This window comes from Chiloscyllium plagiosum, unplaced genomic scaffold, assembly GCF_004010195.1.
Source record: "Chiloscyllium plagiosum isolate BGI_BamShark_2017 unplaced genomic scaffold, ASM401019v2 scaf_11553, whole genome shotgun sequence".
NCBI classification, from domain to species: Eukaryota; Metazoa; Chordata; class Chondrichthyes; order Orectolobiformes; family Hemiscylliidae; genus Chiloscyllium; species Chiloscyllium plagiosum.
This window is the reverse complement of record NW_025213285.1, coordinates 2348-26124: the sequence shown is the minus strand read 5'-3', so window position 1 is coordinate 26124 and position 23777 is coordinate 2348. Positions and strand designations below refer to the sequence as shown.

The 23777-nt window shown below is 43.8% G+C and overlaps 2 protein-coding genes across 2 annotated transcripts; one reads left to right on the top strand and one right to left on the bottom strand.

Annotated features, from left to right (window-relative positions):
- Nucleotides 1–9150: 9150 nt before the first annotated feature.
- On the bottom strand, nt 9151–11613 carry LOC122547599. The gene is made up of 2 exons (XM_043686204.1): nt 11439–11613; nt 9151–10055 (listed from the first exon to the last, which is right to left on the bottom strand). Exon 2 carries the CDS (start codon nt 9889–9891, stop codon nt 9190–9192), a length of 702 nt encoding a protein of 233 aa, XP_043542139.1. The 5' UTR covers nt 9892–10055; nt 11439–11613; the 3' UTR covers nt 9151–9189.
- Nucleotides 11614–11688: 75 nt separating this feature from the next.
- mrpl16 (mitochondrial ribosomal protein L16) lies at nt 11689–16291 on the top strand. The gene is made up of 4 exons (XM_043686202.1): nt 11689–11805; nt 12193–12264; nt 12714–12862; nt 15285–16291. Exons 1-4 carry the CDS (start codon nt 11739–11741, stop codon nt 15768–15770), a joined length of 774 nt encoding a protein of 257 aa, XP_043542137.1. The 5' UTR covers nt 11689–11738; the 3' UTR covers nt 15771–16291.
- The last annotated feature ends 7486 nt before the right edge of the window (nt 16292–23777 follow it).

Below are 23777 nucleotides of genomic sequence, written 5' to 3'. Positions count from 1 at the left end.
GGATATAATAGATGATATTAGTGGATGTGCAGGTAAAACTTTGATGGATGTGGTTTTACCTGCACATCCACTAATATCATTTATTGTATCCGTTGCTCCCGATGCGGTCTCCTCTTCATTGGGGAGACTGGGCGCCTCCTAGCAGAGTGCTTTAGGGAACATCTCCGAGCAACCCGCACCAATCAACCAAACCGCACTGTGGCTCAACATTTCAACTCCCCCTCCCACTCTGCCGAGGATATGGAGGTGCTGGGCCTCCTCCACCGCCGCTCCCTCACCACCAGACGCCTGGAGGAAGAACGCCTCATCTTCCACCTCGGAACACTTCAACCCCAGGGCATCAATGTGGACTTCAACAGCTTCCTCATTTCCCCTTCCCCCACCTCATCCTAGTTTCAAACTTCCAGCCCGCACTGTCCTCTTGACCTGTCCGGACTTGTCCGACCTGCCTAGCTCCTTTTCCACCTATCCACTCCACCCTCTCCTCCCTGACCTATCACCTTCATCTCCTCCCCCACTCACCCACTGTACTCTATGCTACTTTCTCCCCACCCCCCCCCCCCCCTAGCTTATCTCTCCCCGCTTCAGGCTCTCTGCCTTTATTCCTGATGAAGGGCTTTTGCCCGAAACATCGATTTTGCTGCTCGTTGGATGCTGCCTGAATTGCTGTGTTCTTCCAGCACCACTGATTCAGAATCTCCACGCTTCAGGCTCACTGCCTTTAAATCCTTCTGCAGCCTCCCTACCTCCTTAATACTATCTGTCCCTTCACCTATCTTTGTATCATCTGCAAATTAGCCAGAATGCCCTCAGTTCCTTCATCTAAATTATTAATGTATAAACCCCTCAGCCTCTGACGCTCCAGGGAAAACAGCCCCAGCCTGTTTAGCCTTTCCCTATACCTCAAATCCTCCAACACTGGCAAGATCCTTGTAAATCTTTTCTGAACCCTTTCATGTTTCACAACATCCTTCCGAAAGGAAGGAGAGCAGAATTTCATGCAACATTCCAAAAGTGGCTTAACCAATGTCCTGTACATAACCTCCCAACCCTTATACTCAATGGGGTGATAAATAGAGGTTTATAAAATCATGAGAGGCATGGATATGATAAATGGACAAGGTTTTTTCCTTCATGTGGGGACTCCAGAACTAGAGGGCATAGGTTTAGAGTGAGAGGGGAAAGATATAAAAGAGACCTAAGGGGCAACTTTTTCACGCCGAGGGTGGTATGTGTATGGAATGAGCTGCCAGAGGAGGTGGTGGAGACTGGTACAATTACAGCATTTAAAAAGCATCTGGAGGGGTAAATGAATAGGAAGAGTTTATAGGATTATGGGCCAAGTGCTGGCACATAACACTAGATTTGGTCAGGATATCTGGTTGGCATGGACGAGTTAGACTGAAGGGTCTGTTTAAGTCCTGTACATCTCTAGGACCTAAGTGAAAAGTTGAGGCCCCAACACTGACCCTTGTGGAACACCACTAGTCACCAGCTACCATCCCCATCTCTGCGATCTGCTGGATACTGCAGTTTTCCATCTTTTGTCTTCATCCCTTTGTGGGATATAGGTGAATTAATGTTATTTCTGCAATTATAAGTTCTGATACAGAGTAAATGAATTCACATTAGTTTGGGATTGTTTCGGACGAGAGTTGATTTAGCAAGAATGAGGAAATATATAATCCGTTACAAAATGGTATGTTAGCATGAGACGTGATTACAGAACAATGGTAGAAATACAGGCATTAGATAAAATGCTGTGAAAAGAGGCCTTTATAAACACCTGTTTCCCACTTGTACAGAGACACAGGAACAAACCCCAATTAAAAGGGCTTAGTGATAAGATGCTGTGAGGGGCAGCCAGATGGAGGGAGTAGATAATGGTAAGCAAAGGATGGGATGACGTCAAACAACCTTATGGGGGAGGCAGAGATAGACATTTGTCACGGACAAGGCCGGATAAACAGAAGTTGTGGGATCAGTCTTAAGGAAATGAATGACGTATGCGGAGGAGGGGGCAAACAATGAAATAAGAAAAAATATGGGGATTCAAACTGTATAAATTTCGAGAGTTTGTTGGATTTGATGTGCATTTGTCATTGCCTTACCTGGCATTAGACATGGCACCCACTTGCAAATGTACAAATAAACGACACTGTTTCAGATTTTTGGTCTCGGACTGAAATTATTAAAATGAGTGAGCTTTTGTTTCTCACACCTTCATAAGTGGGGGGAGGGGGCAGTATAACATTAGCAATTTTCCAGTCCTCTGGGACCTTCCCTAACTCTAGTGATTCCTGAAATTTCACCAATAAAGCCTCCACTATCTCTTCAGCTATGTCCTTCAGAATACTGGGTGTAGTCCATCTGGTCCAGCTCATTTATCCACCTTTAAACCTTTCAGTTTTTCTGGAACTTTCTTAGTGATGGCCACCATACCCACTATGTTGGTTTTTGTAGGCTTCCCATTGCCCTTTGTCACATTATGATTTCTCTTTTGCCTTCCTCATCCTCCCTTTAGTATGTTTCTTTTTCCTAGGGATGAATTTTTGCTGTGTCTCTCGAATTGCTGCCAGAAACTCCTGCCATTGCTGTTCCACTGTCTTTCCTGCTGGGCTCTTCTCCCACTCAATTCTGGTCAGCTCCTCCTTCATTCCTCTGCAGTTACTTTCATTCAACTGTAATACCATTACATGTGATTCCAGATTCTCCCTCAGAATTTACTCTGCAATTTCAATCATATTATGGTCACCACCTTCTCAGGGTTCCTTCACCTTAATCTCCTTTATCATGTCTGGCTCATTGCACATCACTAAATGCAGATTTGCATGTTCCCTCGTAGGCTCCACCACAAGCTGATCCAAAAAGCTCTCTCGTAGACATTCCACAAATTCATTTTTGTGCAATCCACTACCAACCTGATTTTCCTAATCCACCTGCATATTGAAATCCCCCATGATAACTGAAACCATGCCTTTCTTACATGTGTATCTTGTGTCACGCATCCTGTATAATGTTTGGAGGCCTGTACATAACTCCCATTATGTTTTTTTTAACCTTTTGTGGTTCCTCAACTCTACCCATACAGATTCTACAACACCTGACCCAACATCATTTCTTGTTCTTGATTTAATGTCATTTCATACTACTAAGACAACCCCACCTCCTCTGCCCATCTGCCTGACTTTTCAACAGGATGTACTTGCTTGGATATTTAAAGCCATGGTCCATTTTGCCTATGGCTATCATAATGTTTGTTCTGTGTATTTTCCAGGCAGTTTGTGGAGACTTACACATCTATCTGTTGATAGTACATTAATGCATAAGCACTGAGGCTGTTCATACACACAGGGGTCAGGTTTTTTTTTGAAGGGCTACCTTTTGATTGTTTGGAGGCCATCTTTTAATTTTAAGTGACACCAACTCGCTCCAGGCTTCCCACATCATGTCGCTGAGAGAGTGTCCTGCTCCAGGCTTCCCAGTTCTGGCCATATTGCTGTCAGGGACCTACTCCACATGGAAGTGAGAGTCCTGCTCAGGGCTTCACAGGCCGACTGACCGTCCCTGCAACCACACTGCCTCTGAAAATGTTGCTCTGCTCCAGAACCCATCAAAGCCGACTCCTGCCAAAGAACTCTCTTTATCAGCTAAGTCTGAGAGTAAAGAAAGAAGGGGTAGAAGGAGAAAGAAAAATGCAGACAAGGAGGACAAGTCCAGGCACTGGAGCTCGAATACTGCCCACTTAGCCACTACTGTCTTGTGTCTCTCAGCATGGTGTGGGCTGGTCTAGTCTGGAGCAGGACACTCTGTTGGCAGCATGGCATGGGCTGAAAAACCCAGAGCAGGACATTGTCTTGGCATAGCATGAGCTGGTGTAGCCCGGAGCGAGATACTGACTCAGCACGTGGTGTGAGCTGGAGTGCACAGAGCAGGACATTCTCTGTGTAATAGCCTTGAGTCCGGGTGGTGGAGTGAGATTTGTCCTAATTACTCCCCCTATCAGGGCCAGGGTAGTCGCCGCCTGTGGAAGCAGACAGCTAGTATTTCTCACCAGGCTCTCTGTGATTGGTTCGGCAGTCCATCGTTGGGCTGTGTGCAAACATATCCAACAAGGATAGCGAACGTCTAATCTCCGGTGTTGTATTAGGGCCAAAGCAATGGCCCTTCATAACTCCCAACCTACTGGTGTCACATTTACGCCATTTATTTCCTGCAGGGCCAATTCCACTACTGAGTTAGACTCTCTCTCGAGCCCTGGCCGGCTCCCTTCGGATTCAGGTGTGACATTAATGCCCACTGCCCTGCTTGGGGTTAGGTCCATGACCTGGTTTGGTTGGTTGCCATGCCCTGGTGCTACTATCTTCTGTAGGACCTTCTGCACTGCATCTCGGGAGGGTGGAGGGGGGGGTGACTGTACCACTATATTCACCTGCGTATAGATGTTGGAGAAGGGTCTATCTATTCCACACCACCAGACTCCCTCATCATTCTTCTGAGTCTTGGATATTATCATCCACGCCCTGGCACCTCCTACCTTGATCATAGAATATCTATTTCCCGTGTCAGGTGTCCCTTTGGCCGTGGTGGCTACTACTAAGTGCCAGTCACCGGCGCCGCAAGGATCCCTGCGTAAATATTTATTATCCCATTTATAGTCGTCCTGGTTTCTAAATGGCCATGGGTCACATGTGAAGGTCCCCTTAGTTCCCACAGTTAAGATTACCATCTGTAGCTGGATCCCATTGCCCCTGCCCTTATGAATAGTCCTACCAGGGCGCTTGCTAACAGTGAGAGCTGGGGCAGCCTCATGTTTGTATGAGGCTTCTAATCACTAATTGCACTTCATTGGTTCCGGTGCTGTCCAATGTCTCCTCAGGCCCAGCTACACCCTTGCAATGGCTGGCGTGTATCTACGTGGCTCTTTTGGCGATCTTAACGGCTGTCCGTGTTGTAAGGAGCACTTGAAACGGTCCCAGCCACCTCTTCGCCTTCCAGCTTTTCCTCCTGAAGTCTTCCACCACTATCCAGTCTCCAGCTTCCAGATCGCGCAGCTTCCCTCCTGCTGGTTGGGGTAGTGCTGCTTTCACTTGATTCTGTATTTGAGACAAAAGTGGCAAAAGGTCTTGCGCCAATTCCTGTGTTGGGCGGTCTACCAAACAAAATTTCAAACGAGCTAAGATTAGCTCTTCCTCTCCTCCTAGATCTCATATACATTAACACAATCGGAAGTGCCTTTGTCCATGTTGCCCCCTAGTTCCTCACAACATTTTGTCAATTTATTTTTTAGGGTAGCATTTTCTCTTTCCACTGCCCCACCGCTCGCCAGGTGGTAGGCACAGTGTTGTCTCATGTTTATTCCCAAATAATCACTGATCTGCTGTAGGGCATTATTGACAAACGGTGTCCCATTGTTGCTACTAAGCCTTTCAGGGATGCCCCATCTCGGAATTATCTCCGTTAGCAAAGCCTTGGCTACTGCACTGGCATCCTGTTTAGATGTGGGGAACACTTCCACCCATTTGGAAAACGTATCAAATATTACCAGACAATACCTTTTCCCTTCGCTGGACATTAGTTCAATAAAATCCATCGGTAAATGTTCAAAGAGTGTTTGGGGTTGGGGGTGTGCTGCCTGACTCATCTGTATTCTCCATCCAACATTATTAGTGGCACAGATAACATAACGTTCACAATATTTCTGGGAGTAATGAGTAAATCCCTGTACTGTCATACATTCCTCCTTTTGACACATGGTCCTTACTGTGTGTCAGTTTGGCATAGAATGGAAATAATGATCATGGTAGACAGGGTTTACCATTGGGGCCACACCATACTCCTTCCCTCACACTGCAACCTGCTTTCATCCACTCACGCGTTTCTTCTGGTGTGGCCTGTGACTGTAACTCCCGTACATCTGCTGTTGGGGTACAAATTTTTGTCATACACATATCAAACTGATCACTTGGCAGCTGTTGGCCTGCCATTCTTGCTGCTGAGTCTGCCCTCGCATTGCCTTGAGAAATAGAATCATTATTTTTTGTGTGGGCTTCACATTTACACACAGCGATTGATTTAGGCAATAGGACCACTTCCAGGAGGTCAGAAATCAGGCCATGGTGTGTGATGGGCTTTCCGTGGAGGTCAAAAGCCCCTGTGTTTCCATAGGGTTACAAAATCATGTACAATGACAAATGCGTATCTGCTATCACTGTCCTTCCCTTAGCCAATTTACATACCTCAATCAAGGCAATTAGCTCCGTTGCTTGCGCTGACAGATGAGAAGGGAGTGATCCTGCTTTGACTATCTCATGGGTAGTCACTATAGCATACTCACACAACTCTGGCCTGTCTCCTTGCTCCTGAATGCTGACCCATCCACAAAAAACTCCACATCTGGATTCTGAAGTGGTGAATCCTGCAAATCTGGTCTGGGGCTGCAAATTTCATTAGTTACAGCGACACAATCATGTGGGTCTCCATCTCCTTCTGTGGAGAGAAAACTAGCAGGGTTAAGGACATTACATCCCTTTATTGTAATGTTAGGCATCCCCAATAACACAGTATTATATCTGAGCCAACGTGCTGCTGACATGTGTGCGGTCGTTTGCTCAGAAAGCAGTAAGGATACTGCATGTGGGACTAGGACTTAATTAACCATAGCCTACTATATCCCTGGAAGCTACAACAACCTTTTCAGCTGCAGCTATGGCTCACAGACATTTAGGCAATCCTGCCGCTACGGGGTCGAGTTTAGACAAAAAATAGCTATTGGCCTCAATTTTCCCCCATGATCCTGCAACAGCACAGATGTCATGCAGGCACGCTTCTCATCTACCGTTTGTACAAAATGTTTTTTGGGATTTGGAATTCCCAGTGTAGGTGTAGTTTGGAGTGCCCTTTTTTAATTCAACAAAGACACTCGGCCTCTGAGGCCCACTGCAACGGACGCTGGTTCTGCAACCCTTTGCCATGGGCTATGTCACTTAGGGGTGCCTCAAGGGTTGCATAATGTGGGATAAACATTCTACAGTAGGAGCACATGCCCAAAAAGAATAGCAATTGTTACTTTGTGTGAGGCTTTGGAATTTGCTGGATTGCTTGAACTCTGTCTTGACCAATAGCCTTCCCTTGTTCAGATATTAAATGACCTAAGCACTTCACCTGTTGTTGCACACGTTGTCGCTTTGCGAGACTGGCTTTGTGCCCTTCCCTCGCTAGATGGCAGAGCAATGCAAGGGTATCCTTCTCACATTGTTCCTCTGTCAGTGCCGCTATTAAGCAGTCGTCTACATAATGCAGAGGTGCTGACCCCAGGGTTAGAACAAGAGTCTCCAGATACCTGCATACAGCCTCATTATATATGATGGGGGACTCACAGTAATCTTGACAAAGTTGTGTGAAGGTATACAATTTCCCTTTGAATGAAAAAATGAACCAGAATTGACTATCTGGGTGCACTGGTAACACTAAAGAAGGCACTTGCTAAATCCACAACACAGAACCATTTACTGTCCGGTGGAATTTGAGCTAAAATAGTATAGGGGGTTGGGAACATTTGGGGCGGGTGGGACAACAGCGTTATTGACTGCCTGCAGGTCCTCCGGTTCACCTGGAATGTTTGTCTTTTTGCCCGGAAAAATGGGGGTTCTCACCGGCGAGTTTTCACAGGAGATTATCACTCCAGCCTTTAGGAGGGATTCAAAGACTGGAATAATTCCTTCTATGGACTCGGGTTTATGGGTATTGTGCTCTGCAAGGATGATACTCATACTTCGGGGTTATTCTGATGGGTTCACTGCCCCGTATGAGCCCCACATCATGTTTGCCTTTTGCCCACAATTCAGGAGGGACCGTTTTTAATCTTGGGTCCAAGACTTCTATCTTAGGGAAATGCCAAGCTACCCTCCTCGGCTCTTCAGAGCTAGCGGGGGTTACCTGGACTGTCCTGTCTGCCTGAGTTAGCCAATTTAGTTTCTTCTTATATGTTCACATATCTGCATTGAACCAGACACCCACATCGTCCCTGAAGACCCAATCTTTCGTTCTTTGTGCCTTTAGCACCCATGGTCCCAAATCCTGCCACTTGTCACCGGACACTTTCGCCAGTGACACGTGAGGAGCGGAGCCTTCCACATCAAAAAGATAGGGTGTGCTTGCTGTTATAGATAGCTTAGATAGGTTCACACTGACTGCACATCTGTGATCACTCCTGAACCACTCCTTTTCATATGGTTCGTCAGGGCCGTCACGGTGTGTGTGTGCTGTGCAATGCAGCATATCTCCAGTAAGAAAATCGGTGTTAATAGGATTAACAGGGTTGCTTTCTTCCAGGGTGAGTGAATCGCTCACTGAACTTATCGCTCTCTGGCTTAGTCGCCACTCATAGATGTACATCAGGGTCATAGGTCATATTTTACAGCCTGCACTGGTAAATCTTCCCTTTGAATTACCTCCAAGCCCAACGGAGTACTGAGCAAATCCAACCCCAGTCTCCCTATGAGATCCCGACCCATCAGATTTAAAGGACAGAATTCTGATAACAAGAATGAGAATTGGAATGGTTCCCCATTTCTAGTTTTGCACAATAGGGGTGTGAAAAATCTCTCTCGCAGCATGACTCCTGGTGCACCCATTGTGTTCAGGAACCTTCCACTCATCTTTATTTGCATCGATTGCCTAAACTGGCTTAATTTAAGGACTGAATATGTTGCCCCTTTATCTACCAAAAAAGTAACTGGTGTACCTTCCACATATAACATAGAGGTAGGCATCGACTTAATACGCATCATTGTTATATTGAACATATTGTCCACACTTCGCAATCTCTGCGCTTAATATAAAGGTGGGACATGTCTCAGTGCCTGTAAGGTTAGTAGAAGAGATTAGCATAAGAGAGTCTTCGTTGTCAAGCACAAAGGAAAGAGGCTTACCTGTACCTCGTGGGCGGCCCACCTCCACCTCAGCCTTCCCCTGTCAGTCACCCTGCCGCTCAGCCTCCAGGGCCGATCGAGGCTGTCTGTGTGGGCACTGTCTCACCCAGTGGTCCATTGCTCCACAAACAGAGCACCCGCCAGATCTACCTCTGCCAGCACCTCTTCCATGACCCCTTCCTCTTCCTCTTCCGCGACTTCCACCTCTGCCTCTCTCTCCTCCCGCAGCACCTCCTTCCAATGGCTGGATGACCAATTACATCATAGTAAGCTGAGCTTTATGTGCTTGCTGTTCAATCTTTAATTTCTGCTTATCCTTCTCTTGGGTAAGCAATTTTTCAGCATGTATTGCATGTGGTTCTATCAAATTCAGCTTTCCTGTATCCCAGGTAAAACATGTGCCTTTTACCTTTTTCGCTATTTCATCCTTCATTCCATTGATGAAGCTAGTCCTCAGGTGTGCTTCGTACACAGTGATTTCTGCCGTCGTTTTGTCATCAGGTGGTCTCAGTCCACTATGGACGTTATGGACTTCAGTGAGGCTCGTAAGATACTGGGACACTGTCTCACCTTCTCGTTGTTTACACATTGCTATTTTGGTCATGTCCATTCGCACTGGGAATGCCTGCCTACAGGCGGTTGCCATCGTTGCAGCAAAAGCATTTAAGTCTCCGTTCTCTTCTGCTTGCAGGTCGGTTGATCTGGCATGGATGTTTACAGCTGGCCAGTTATACTTGATTTTGGCGATCATCGGCACCCAGTTTCGTCCCAAGAGACGTCTCATCTCATGTGACGTAGGATGGAACTCGGTACAGAACTTTGTCACCTCATCAGTGAACTTATTGCCTCCAACCTCGCGTTGGTCAGGCAACTGCCCATAGGCTATTTCCAAATCCTTCATGGTCCATGGTTGGTGGACCAGCATTGAGTGCCCTTCTGGATCTGCAACTTCAACCATTGGTGCTTGCAGAACTACCTGGTTAGATGATCGTATGCCAGTACTCTCACCATCTGACTCATCATCCGTCGTGGGGAGATCGCGAACAGGCCCTGAATGCCTTTCTGTCGTAGAGTGGCCGTCGTCATTTTGGGCTTCTTGATGTATGACATTATTTCGACACACTGGTACACGAAGGGATTTACTCATTACTCCCAGGAATATTGTAAACCTTGTGTTATCTGTGCCACTAATAATGTGGGGAGGGGAATACAGATGGGTCAGGGAGCACACCCGCAACCCTGTTTGATTCGAACCCCAGCGCTGGGACGATCCACAGATTCCCAGTCCTCTCACACAAAGGGGCCAATTCAGCGCTCGAGATGAAGGGAAAGACCAGCAAGGTGCTGGCGCCTACGCCTCCTGGGAATCTTCAGAATCTCACCCAGTCACGGGATCCAAAGATTCTGACTCTACCACTCCCACAGGCACCCACCACTCTCTGGGTAAAGAACCCACCCGTGACATCTCCCCTCTACCTTCCACCCTTCACCTTAAATTTATGTCTTTCAGATTTCACAGTAAATGTTAAATTTGTTAATTTTCTGAGCAACTGCACTGCCCATAAAGAACCCACCCGTGACATCTCCCCTATACCTTCCACCCTTCACCTTAAATTTATGTCTTTCAGATTTCACGTAAATGTTAAATTTGTTAATTTTCTGAGCAACTGCACTGCCCAGAACCATAAGAAACTACAGAAGGTGGTGTGCACAGCCGAGGTAATCATGGAAGCTAACTTCCCATCCACTATTTACACATCTCATTGCTGTGGAAAGTCTGCCAATGTCATCAAAGACCATCTCACCCCATTAATGCTCTCCAACAACTTCCATTCGGCAGAAGACACAGAAGCTTGAACAGACCTGCACCAGCAGGTTTAAGAACAGCTTCTTCCTGGTGTTATTAGACTCATGAATGGATGCTGTAATTTCAAATAATGTTATCTTGTTAGTGTTGATCCTGCCTCATGTACATCCTGTGTGACATAGTTGGATGCCTTACTCTGTCTTAAGTTCCCCCCCCCCCCCCCCCCCATATGATCTGTATGTCCTTGATTACTCTGATCTGCCTGTACTGCTTGCAAACAAAGCTTTTCACAGTACTTAGGTTCATTTGACAATATATCAAGTCAGATTCAAAAGGTATGGTGCTGGAAAAGCACAGCCAGTCAGACAGCATCCCAGGAGAGTCAACATTTACAGCATATGCTCTTCATCAGGAATGTGTGGGGGAGGCGGTCCTAATGAAGAGCTTATGTTCGAAACGTCGACTCTCCTGTTCCTGGGACGCTGCCTGCGCTTTTCCAGCACCACAGTGTTTGACTCTGATCTCCAGCATCTGCAGTCCTCACTTTGTCCAAATATTCAAATCAATCGATCAACCCTGTATCCTGAGACTGTGACCCCTGGTTCTGGACTCCCCGGTCATCATTCCTGCGTTTACCATTTCCCCCACCCCCATCCCTCTAACCTTCAGCAGGTATCAGGGGTCAAGGTTGTTTTTACCTCAGGGGTCAAGGTGCAGAGGCAGATCGATGGAGAAGGCCAACGGGAAGCCTGAGGTCAGATGGCCAACAGGAGATAGGGATTGGGACGCCACATGGATAGTATTCTGGGACCAACGTGGGACTGGAATTGAAGGGCGACAGGGACCGATTTCTGGCGGGAGAGGGATGAACAGCCAATGGGAGAGGCTCGGGGCTGTCCTTCCTCCTTGTGTCCGCCCGAGCCGCAGGCGGAACCTTTGTGTGGGTCCGGCCGAGTGTGTCTTCCGGGGGGGGCCGGTGTGGGTGTGACACCGCTGCAATGGCCGCTCTCCTCCGGCGCCTGGGCCTTGCCCGACTGGGAATTAATAATAACTCTGGCTGCAAAGGTAACGCCGGGCCTTCCTGGATTCGGACGGGGGCGGTTTGATTCGCGGAAGGTCGCTTTCCCGCAGAATGATTACAAACTGCTCACATCTTCCTGAAGGGAAGCAGCTGTGATGGTTCTGGCTCGAAATCTGGTCTTGTGACCAACAGTGAGATAACGGGGAAAACAGAGAAAAAGTAGATAGTGCAAAAGCAAGCATTCTGAATCACAGTTGTGCTATTAAACTTTTGTTAAAATGTGGTTTAGTTGAGTCTGCTGTAGTATCTGATATGCTTTGGCTTTGTATCTTCCGTTATAGTCAGCAACAAAAGCATCAAGGAGCGTCTAGATGCTGGTGCTGTAAGTGATTGATTGTCTCATGTTCAGTTAACGTCTAATTCCTCTACAGGCCTATATCAGATTGATGCCAAGGTTCTTCCTGCTGGACTAAAGACGTATGAGATTCCTCCGCGTTATGATGGTGAGATGAAAGAAATTTTAAACTGTATGTTGTGCTTTCAGGCAGGGTTGCAGTGAGAGTGACAGCAGTAATTGGATTTGATGGGAAACAAGAAAAGCATTTGCTTTTGAGCAATTGTTATGGTAATGGTGTCATCCCAGTGGCTTGGTTAGTAAATGCACCACATGGTATTGTTTTAAATCACATATGTTGCAGGTTTGACAGTTTAACAGAAGTTGGGGTGCTGTTGTAATGTAGGGTGGGAGTTCTCATCCTTTGTTTGCATTTGAGGTGCCCCCTTGGCTTTGAAAAATTTCAGAGGACCTGTCCAACACAAGTATGTTTCTGAAGTAAAGTTTGTAACACAAAGTATATTCTGTGAAAAAGAAGGGCACAGTATATACACCTTTGCTGGGGCATAATGAGTGGCTGAGATGGTCTGATTGATGCTTGAGAGTTTCTCTTTTTAGATGTGATCATTCCGGAGAAGCCGAAGCTAAAATTCCTCAATAAAGTCCCTAACTACAAGAAGTCTAGGCGTTGGATGAAAAGACTGGGAGATATTCGTGGACCAGCAACTAGGGCTAATACACTCACACGAGGAGAGTATGGCATTGTAGTAAGTATCTGAATTACCCAACTAGAAATTCGCAAGGTTATTCAACTTTTATTTAAGTAAATAAATAAAAATCAGTTTGATTATTGAAATCAAAACTCCCCATTATAGTCTCTACCAGTTCTACCAGTACCCATTAGGCATCAAACCTGGTGAGGGTGTGGAGGCAGGTTCATTGTTTGGATAGAAATAACCATCCAATGTGCAAGGGCATGTGAAAAAGGCAGGAGCTTGGCACTAGGTAGTAAGGCTCATTTGAAAAGCTAGCACAGGCTCAACGGCCCCCTTCTGTGCTGTAACAATTCTGTGAATGCCTAGACATCCACACACGAGCTCAGTTGTAAACAGTCAATCGTATAACGAGATGTCAGATTACAGGTTCAGAAATTTGTATTGCAAAACTTGTTTCCCCAGGGTCAGTTGGTCAGTACACAGCTGGTGTGATTTTTGCCTTTCCTTTTCTTGATCCCAGTTTCTAAGTATTTATTCCTTGACCCTGCCTAGAACTGAAATAACCAAAGCAGTTTGGGAAAAGGTTAGGGAGTTTTTGAGATGACCGTAAACCATGTGGGCATGTCTGGGGCAAAAAATGTTTTACACACTGGTGAGGAAGGGGTGTACTCTGACCAAAGGCACCCCCTGCTCACTTTTGTTTCCTTCAATGTAAGCTACAACATTATGTCTAACCAAAGGTTTTGTGATGAGCAGTGAGCTGCTAGCACTGGCTCGAGCAATTTGCGATAGTGTGGAGTGCGGACTGTGTTCAAACTGTAGGTTTTGAGTGTGTGTGGAACATGTCTCAATTCAGTTTTTGCTGCAAAAACTGATGTCTGTTTGATCACAGTGGGAAGATTATTAGTTCTGGGATTATAATTTGACAATGACTTTTTTCCTCCAAGTTTTTAATTTGCAATGTACTCGAGCCAAATTTGCAGATGACACAAAAATAAATGGAAAGGCAAGTTGAGAGAAAAATAATTTAGTTTCCAGATAGTAACGGAATAGTTTAACATGTCAATATGCCTTTATGACCTAAATGGGCAAGAAGTTGACAAATGGTGTATAATGTGGGAAAATGTTTGTTTTAGAAGGGAGAACAAAGGAACAGGGTGCTATTTAAATGAAGAGAAACTGCAGAAAGCTGCAACACAAAGAGACTTGGGGGATCTTATGCACAAAGCACAGAAAGCTAACACACAGGGTGGAGCAGGGAGGCTAATGGAATGTTGGCCCTTATTTCAAGGGGGTTGGAGTATGAGTAAGGAAACCTTACTGCAACTGTACAAGGTGCTGATGAGACCACATCTAGAGTGCTCAGAGCAGATTTGGTCTCCTTCAATAAGGAAATATATTATTTAATTGGAGGCAGTTCAGAAAAAGTTCACTAGGATGATCCCTGTTATGGGGGGAATTGTCTTATGAGGGCAGTCCTCACTTTCTCCTAGAAGATTTTAACCTACTGCGAATCCTCTTTCAAGGATTGAAGAAGCTCTCTTCCTCCCTCTACATTCCTGAAGAAGGGCTCATGCACGAAACATCGATTCTCCTGCTCCTTGGATGCTGCTTGACCTGCGCTTTTCCAGCAACACATTTTCAGCTCAGGATTGTCTTATGACTAAAGGCTAAACAAGGATTCTACTTATTGGAGTTTAGAAGAATGAGAGGTGATCTCATTGAAACATAGAGGATTCTTAAGGGGCTTGACAGAGTTAAAACCAACAGATGTTTCCCTTCATGGGAGAGTCTAGGACCAGAGGGCATTGTCTCAGAATAAAGAGGTGCCAATTTAAGATTGAGATGAGGGGGAATTTTTCCTTAAGAAGGTTGAGAGTTTTTGGAATTCCTTGCCGTAGAGAGATGTGGAAGCAGAATCCTTGAGTATGCTTAAGGCTGAGATAGATTTTTGCTCAGTGGAGGAATCGAGGCTTGGGGGAAAAGGCAGGAAAGTGAATGTGAGAAAAGCACAGCCACAATCTCGTTGAACGGCAGAGCAGGGCTACTGCTGTTCTTATGTTTTATGGTCTTTATAGTAGGATGTTCCCTTTTGGGCGGAGAATGATGGCTAAAGCAAAATCTGAATGTGTTGAACCTGAAACCTTGTGTAGAACAATTTAATCTAGAAAATGTAGCAGTTGGCATGGATGGGTTGGACCAAAGGGTCTGTTTCCATGCTGTACATCTCTATGACTCTGTAATGAAACAAACTAAACTGTTCTATCAAAAACTAGTTTTAATACTAATGTTTTGTTAATTTCCAACATTCTTTTCCCTTTCTTCCTAATCTTCTCCCCCTTCATCTCCCCCACATTTCCAATTCCTCCCATGCTTTCATACCCCTTTTCCCATCCTCCTAACCTCCCTTTGCTCTCCTCTCCTCTTGGTTTCACCCCTTTCTCCTTCCTTTTCACTTCTTCCTCTCCCCCAGGCTCTCGGAGGTGGTTATCTTCACTGGGGTCACTTTGAAATGATGCGCCTCACCATTAACCGACAAATGGATCCCAAAACCATGTTTGCTCGCTGGCGTGTGAATGCTCCATATAAACCCATCACACGCAAAGGGTTAGGTCAGAGAATGGGCGGCGGGAAAGGAGCCATTGACCACTATGTCACTCCAGTTAAGTATGGCCGGATTATTGTAGAGTTTGGAGGTCGGTGTGCCTTTGAGGAAGTGGAACCATTTTTATTGGAAGTTGCAAAGAAATTGCCTTTTCCTGCCAAGGTAGTCAGCAAGAAAACCTTGGAGGAAATGCTGAAGGAAGATGAGCAAAAGGCCAGAAACAACCAGAATCCCTGGACATTTGAAAGAATTGCAACAATGAACATGATGGGGATCCGCAAAGTGCTCAGCCCATTTGATTTAAAATATCATGGTAAATTCTTTGGGAAATCACGTGTCCCTAATCGTGTGTGAAGATTAAAAAATGTGACAGGATGTTCTCTGTTTTAGTCTATTTATTTTGGTTCAATATGGGATTTTGTATGAGTATGTTTTAAACAACATTTTCCAATCGGCAAGTGGACTGCATCCTCTGATTGGAAGGATCATGCCGGTGAGTCAGAGTTTTAGATTCAGGTTTACCAATGGAATGCTGGAGGTGTTGTCTTTGGATGATCACCTGAGATTCAGTCAGTTGCACATCTGTAATCTAAGAAAAACAAGAGCACTTCCTGTCCTGTGACCACTCACCTCCCTCAACACAATTAAAAAAAACACAATTGAATTTTCATATTTTATATATAAAATGAGTAAATACAGCCAAATGTTCTTTGCTGACTTTGACTTCTGAGAAGTTTTTGATTACATGATCGTAGTAGCCATCTTTATTGGGCTGTTCCATGTGTTTTAAACCAGTCACTAATTATATCAAAATGTATATTAAAATTGGATTTTTAATTCAGTCATGACAATAAAAATACTGAGTTTGTTAACTATTTATTTTGCACTTGCATTTACACTTTACATGTAGCCAGAGCATATAGCTTTTGGTAACATCATCCAAAGATACAGCATTAGTTTTTGCAAGTAGACTGACAATACACAGCTATACTCATCACTGTTTATCTTGTCTCCTTCATGACTATTGAATTATTAATCCGCTGATCAGATGTTCAGTAGTGGACATACAGAAATTACCTCTATTTATATATTGGGAGACCAAAGTCATTGCTCTTAGTCCCTGCTCTAAACCATCCCCTAACCACCAATGCATCCTTCACCCTAGCAGTTGTCTGAGACTAATTTCAGATAGTTTGTAACCTTGGTGTCATATATTTGACTTGAGTTGAATTTCCAAATATATTTACTTCAACACTAGGAAAACTTATTATTATGTATAACAGTACATTACTTTGCCCTCGTCTCAGCTCATTGCTGCTAAAAATCTCATGCATGCCATTGTCACTTCTAGAATTGACTTGCAACACATTCCAGGCAGATGCCCTACATTTTACCATCTGAACTCTCCCCATGTATATTTCATTCATTACTTCTGTCTACTGACCTACATTGGTTCCCAGTTAAACAGCCTTGATTTCAAAACTTTCATTTTTAATTCCTCTTCCCTCCATTGACCTTGCCCCTCTTAATCTGTCATCTTCAACCTGTAGCTTCTGAGACAACTGTGTGCATGTAATTCTGACCTCTTGAACATCCCTGATTTTAATTGCTCCACCATAGGTGCATAAGTCTTCATCCTGCTTAGGTCATAAAACTATGGAAGTCTATTCCAAATCTCGACACACCTTTATTTAAGATGCTCTTTAAAATTATCTCTGATCAAGACTTTGGCCATCTCTAATTATGTGATCTGTGCTCTTTTGCTTTAAATTGCTCCTGATAATTCCCTTAGAAATTTTGTGATGTTGAACATTCTTTATCAATGCAGGTTGTTTGCAAATTTGTGCTAACTAAAACTGAAGAACTTCTGAAAAATCAGTTCTTTAAAGAAACAAAGCTAGTGGTTTAATCATTCCCATTGCACCTTTTCCAAGCTAGGTTTTTTCTCCAAAGTAAAACAGAAGGCAATTTACTTCGGTTTTTGTCTGAAGCACCTAGCTGAAACCCTACTTTTATAATTAATTTACACTTTAAGGGAATATACACTCTCACTGAGAAAATGATGCTTGGGTATCATGAGAAATTCACCATCCAGTGACATTCTGGAAACTACAGGCAACCCAGAGGTGGTCACTTGCATCAGCTGACAATATTAAGCTCAGGCTACTGCAAGAGTCAAAGGCCTTCAAAATAGAAAACTTAATGAAGGTTCTGGATGACAAAAAAAACTTCATAGGTAAGAAATCGAGTAGGAAGATCAGAGGAAGCACCTTGACCCATGGAGTGATAAGGCGTTGGAAGTTGCTGACAGGAAGTAAGAATCACAGAACGGTTATAACACAAAAAGTCGTCATTTGGTCTGCTATGCTGTACTGGCTCTTTACAAGAGCAATTAATTTTCTATAATTTTTCCATCACGTTGAATATGAAGCATGCATTTAAGGAGATATTGTTAAACATGTGGGAGAAAGGAATAGACAATTATGATAATAGATTTAAATGAACAATGTTGAAGACGGCTCAGGTGTAACATTTTTATTCTATCATGCCATGAATGTTACAACTGAGATGAACATTTATTCACCTATTCCTAATCGCCCTTGAAGTAGTGAGTCACCTTCTTGAAATTCAGCAGTTCATTTTGTGTAGACACACCAGGAATTTGACCCATTAATAGTGAAGGAACCCAGTCAGACGGTGTGTGACTTCAATGGAAACTTGATCGTTGTGTTCCCATGTGTTTGATGCCCCTGTGCTTCCAGATCGTAGCGTTTTCAAGTTGAAAGATGCTGTCAAAGCAGCTTTGGTGAGTTGCTACAGTGGCCCTTCTACGTAATACACACTTGAAAGAGTGAATATTTAATTTTAATGTTTGAATAGTTTTAGTATTCAATTATTTAAGTATGTTGTCCTGAATGATGGTGTTTCCTATGCCTAAGTCAATGCCAGGTGTTCAGTTGATTTTTTTTTCTGACTTTTTTGTACTGGTTTTGGTACACCTGGATTTGGAAGGTAGTTAGTTAGCCACGTTGTTCTGGTCTAGAATCACTGGTATATCAGACCAAGTAAGGATGGCAGACTTCCCTAAATAAAGCACATCAATAAGCCGAATGGGTTTTTAAAACAATCAACGATAGTTTCACTGCTTCAATGCTAAAACTAACTTTTATTTCTACATTTTATTATTAATTGACTTTTAACTTTCCCGGCTTCAGTGGTGGGATGTGAATCTGTCTCCCCAGACATTACCACTGTGCAACTATCTCCCCATTGGTACAGTAATAGATTGGTTAGGGTGAATGGCCTAATGCTATGCCATGAATCTTATATAAGTATGTTATGAAATATATTTTTTTAAAATGTTAGAACCCTATCTGGAGTTTGTAGTTTGCAGGATGAAGAAAAGGCAAATCAAGGATTCTTCGGATATTTGCAATGAATGCTTGTTTTTTTTTAAAACAAGTTATCAGAAGATTAATTCTGTTGGATAATAATCAACAATCATTTTCCTTTTCCATCTAGAACTTTGCTGATATCACAGCTGATGACCAATTGATGAGGTATCTGTCAGGAAATGTGGAAAGAACATTTTCTAACAAATAGCAGACTCCTGATGATGCTTTCTGGATTAAGTCATAAGTTTAGAAGGATAATAATATTCTATCTTGTAAAAGGCAAATTTTTCTTTTGCTAATTGATTCAGCTTGCATTTATGTACAGCCTTTAATAATGGTGAAAAGTCTCAAGATGTTGTACAGAGTGTAACTAGTCGCAATTTGGCACTGAGCTAAAGAAGAAAAAAATTCAGGATACACTTGGTAATTTTAAACAGTCACTTAAAGATGAAGAAAGAGGTGGAAGGGTTTTGGGGTACACACTGCATACTGCCTTCCAATCAGAATGTATTAATTTGCAAGACAATTGGAAGGGAATTCTAGACCTTACAAATGAAATAGTTGAAGATGCATTCCCAAAGACGGCAGAATAGGGACACGAATTGGTGACACATAATCCTCTGAAGACTGTAGGGCTGGAGGAGACTAGAAATGAATAGACCATGGAGACATTTAACAATAACGTAAGAATTTTAAATTTTTAGGTTTTGTGGAGTGGTTTCTAGTCAATAAGTGCAGATGTGCTGGAAGCAAATGTGAGAGATTGGAATGTAAGTGGCAACATTTGGAAAGACCTCCAGTTTGCACAGAATGGTAATTCCAATATTACCTAAGAATCTGGAAGTTACAAGGGTAATGATGGTAAACCGTCCCTCTGAGTGCAGAATTCAGGAGAGGTTATTAAAGTCTCCTGCACAGACACAAGTTAAACAGAGTGTATGGAAAGGGTTAGCAATTCAAACTTCAAGCACACTGGACAAACAAATGACAGTGAGAAGAGGGACAGTTAATACAGGACTGAAGGTGTTAGATCTGAACGCACGCAGTGTAAGGAATAAGTAAACGAGCCTGTGGCGTACATCAAAATTGGCAGGTATGATGTGGTGGGTATCAAGGATACATGGCTGCAAGTGTGTCAGGATTGGAAGCTGAATATTCAAGGATATACATTCTATTAAAAAGATAGGTAGGTGGGCAGAGGGGGTGGGATTGCCTTATTCGTAAGAAATTAAATCAATTGTAAGAAACAAAGTAAGCTGAGATAGTAGAGAATCTGTGTGGGTGGAATTGAGGAACCACAAAGATGAAATAAAACATAAAGCATCATGTATAGGCCTCCAAACAGTAGTGAGGAGCTGGGGCGCAATATATACCAGGAGATGGAAAAGATGTGTAGGAAAAGCAAAGTTAAAGTGATCAAGGGGGATTTCAATATGCAGATGGACTAGGAAAATCAGTATGGTAGTGCATTGCAAGAAAAGGAATATTTGAAATGTGTATGAGATGACATTTTGGAGCAGTTTGTGGTGAAGCCCACCAGGAAAGAGGCAATACTGGATTTAGTGTTGTGCAGTGAGGCAGACTTGATAAGGGAGCTTAAGATGAAGGAACCCTTAGGAGGCAGTGATCATAACATGCCTCAAATTTACTCTGCAATTTCAGAGGGAGAAGATACAATCAGAGGTAATGGTATTAAAATTGAATAAAGGCAATGACAGAGGCATGAGGGAGCGGCTGATCAGAATTGACTGGGAGAGGAGCCTAGCAAGATAGACTGGAGCAGCAATGGCAGGTGTTTCTGGGAGTAATTCATGAGATTCATTCAGAGAAAAAAGAAGCATGGTACAGGGAGGATGAGGCAACCATAGCTGACTGGGTAAGTCAGGGATTGCATAAAAGCAATAAAGAAAGCACATAATGTGGCAAAGGGCAGTGGGAAACGTGAGGATTGGGAAGCTTACAAAGATCAAGAGAGAGCAACTAAAAAAGAAATAGTGAAAAGATTAAATATGAAGGAAAGCTAGCCAGTAATATAAAGGACAAAATATAGGCAAAAGTGGACATTGGGCAGCTGGAAAATGATGCTGGCTAGAAAGTAGCGGGGAACAAAGAAATGGCTGAGGAATTAAATAATTACTTTGCGTCAGTCTTCACAGTGGAAGACATAAGTAATATCCCAAAGATTTAGGAGAGTGAGGGGGCAGAGCTGAGTATGGTGGCCATCACCAAGGAGAAGGTGCTAGAAAACCTGAATGGCCTGAAGGTGGATAAATGATCTTGGACAGTGTTTGTCCTGTGTAGTGTCCCAAACAGGAAGACAGCTAACGGTCCGCATACATGAACACCAACTAGCCACGAAAGGACATGACCAGCTATCCTTAGTAGCCACACACTCAGATGACAAGCAACATGAGTTCGAATGGGACAACACTACTATTATAGGACAAGGAAAACAGAGAACAGCCAGGGAATTCCTAGAGGCATGGCATTCATCCACAGATTCAATCAATAAGCACATCGACCTGGACCCAATATACCGGCCACTGCAGCGGACAGCTGGAACTGACAACCGGAAGCAGCAGGGACAGGCTGTTATAAATGCCGGAGGAAACATGTCAGAAGCGCTTCACAGGAGGTTCCCAAGCACTAAGGATGTCACCTAGACAGGGGACGAAATGTCTGCAACACAAATTCTAAGGGAGATAGCTAAAGAGATAGTGGAAGCCTAAGTGGTAATCTTTCAGGAATCACTAGAATCAGGGATGTTCCCAGAGGACTGGAAAATCGCTAAAGTAACACCCCTGTTTAAAAAGGAAGGCAAAAGACAGAAAATTACAGACTGATTAGCCTAACCTCGGTCGTAGGTAAGATCCTGGAAACAATCGTGAAGGAAGAGATTTCTAAATACTTGGAAGTGTGTGGTGAAACAGGACAAACTCAGCATGGTTTCATTTGGCATGCCTGATAAATCTGATCAGAATTATTTGAGGAAGTAATGAGCAGGTTAAACCAAGGAGAGCCAATAGATGCTCTCTACCTGAACTTCAAGAAGGCCTTCAACAAGGTGCTACACAAGAGGCTACTGAGTAAGATACGGAGTTAGAGGCAAGGTGCTAGCTTGAATAAGAGATTGGCTGTCTGGCAGGAAGCAGAGAGTGGGGACAAAAGGGTCCTTCTCAGGATGGCAGCTGGTGACAAGTGATGTTCCGCATGGGTCAGTGTTGGCCACATTTTCTCACTTCATACATTAATGATCTAGATGAAAGAACTGAGGGCATTCTGGCTAAGTTTGCAGACAAAACAAACATAACCAGAGGGACAGGCAGCATTGAGGAGGCAGGGAGGCTGCAAAAGGATTTGGACAGGTTAGGAGAGTGGGCAAAGAAGTGGTAGGTGGAGTATAACGTGAGAAAATGAGAAGTCATACACTAAGGTAGGAATTCAAAGTTTGTGCGAAGATTTGTAGCTCGGGTGCTCGTTGTTGTGGTTCTGTTGCTGCAAAAGGATTTGGACAGGTTAGGAGAGTGGGCAAAGAAGTGGTAGGTGGAGTATAACATGAGAAAATGAGAAGTCATACACTAAGGTAGGAAGAATAGAGGAATGGAGTATTTTTTAAATGGGGAGAAAATTCATACGTCTCAACTGCAAAGAGACTTGGGAGTTCTCGTACAGGGTTGTCTCAAGGTAAACTTGCAGGTCGCGTCAATAGTTAGGAAGGCAAATGCAATGATGGCATTTATTTGAAGCAGGAATGAACTTCTGACGCTCTATAAGTCCCTGGTCAAATCGCATTTGGAGTGTTGCACCCAGTTTTGGGCCCCCATATCTCAGGAAGAATGTACTGGCCTTGGTGTGTATTCAGAGCAGGTTCACGTGAATGGCCCCAGGTATGACGAGCTTAACATGAGGAACACTTGAGGACTCTGGGTCTACACACGATGGAGTTTAGAAGGATAAGAGGGGATCTAAGAAATTTACAGAATATTGAATGGCCTGGACAGAGTAGATGTTGGGAAGATGTTTCTATTAGTAAGAGAGACTCTTACCCAAGGGTAAAGGGAAGACCTTTTAGAATGAAGATTCGCAGAAACATCTTCCTGATGAAGGGCTTTGTCCTAAACGTCGATTTTCTTGCTCCTCGGATGCTGCCTGACCTGCTATGCTTTTCCTGCACCACTCTAATCTTGAAAAACATCTTCAACGAGAGAGTGGTGAATCTACGGAATTCACTGCCACAGAAGGCTGTGGAGGCCAGGTCATCGAACATATTTAAGATTGAGATCGATAGATTCTTAAGTATCAAGGGTCACGGGGGAAAGCAGGAGAATGGAGTTGAGGAACTTATCAGCAGAGATTGAATGGCGGAGCATACTTGATGGGCTGAATGACCTAGTTTCTGCTCCTCTATCTAATGGAGATTTTATAAAAAGCCAGCTATGGCTCCATTATCTTGTGTTCCTGGGAAGTTTTCAACACTTGTCGAATTGTGACACATGAAGTTAATTAATGGAGAGGAGGTTTTATGATAGGTAGTATCTGTCATATTGACAGCAGATACTCCTCACACTTCGTTGAGATTGACATGACGGTCTGTTTCTTTAGGATGTGAAACAGAGTACCAATATTATTCTGTTGTTAAAATGTAAACATTTGCACTTGAAGGCAATGACATCCAAATATCGGCGAATTGCTTAAAGCAAGCAGTTATATAAAACCACATTGCTTAACATCCAGTGCTAATTATCTGTTGTTTAAAGGAATAGCATACAAACTGTCTGCAAATCCATGTATTACTTAGTGAATGCGGCGTGTACCGGGTCCAAAGTGAGATCGAATAGAAAAAGATTGTGAAGAGGTTCGGTTTATTTTAAAATTATGATAGAACTCTTCCACTAGCCTCTAACATGCAAACCTCGGCAAAGAAAAGATAATGGAGGAACAAGACCAGCTCAGATAAACTCACGGG

Bases quoted from the DNA above. Each gene is read 5' to 3' on its own strand.
- LOC122547599 (XM_043686204.1), bottom strand. From the start codon at position 9,891: ATGGTTGAAGTTGCAGATCCAGAAGGGCACTCAATGCTGGTCCACCAA.
- mrpl16 (XM_043686202.1), top strand. From the start codon at position 11,739: ATGGCCGCTCTCCTCCGGCGCCTGGGCCTTGCCCGACTGGGAATTAAT. The intron at 11,806-12,192 runs GTAACGCCGGGC...ATTCCTCTACAG, and splicing joins TAATAACTCTGGCTGCAAAG to GCCTATATCAGATTGATGCC. The intron at 12,265-12,713 runs GTGAGATGAAAG...TTCTCTTTTTAG, and splicing joins GATTCCTCCGCGTTATGATG to ATGTGATCATTCCGGAGAAG.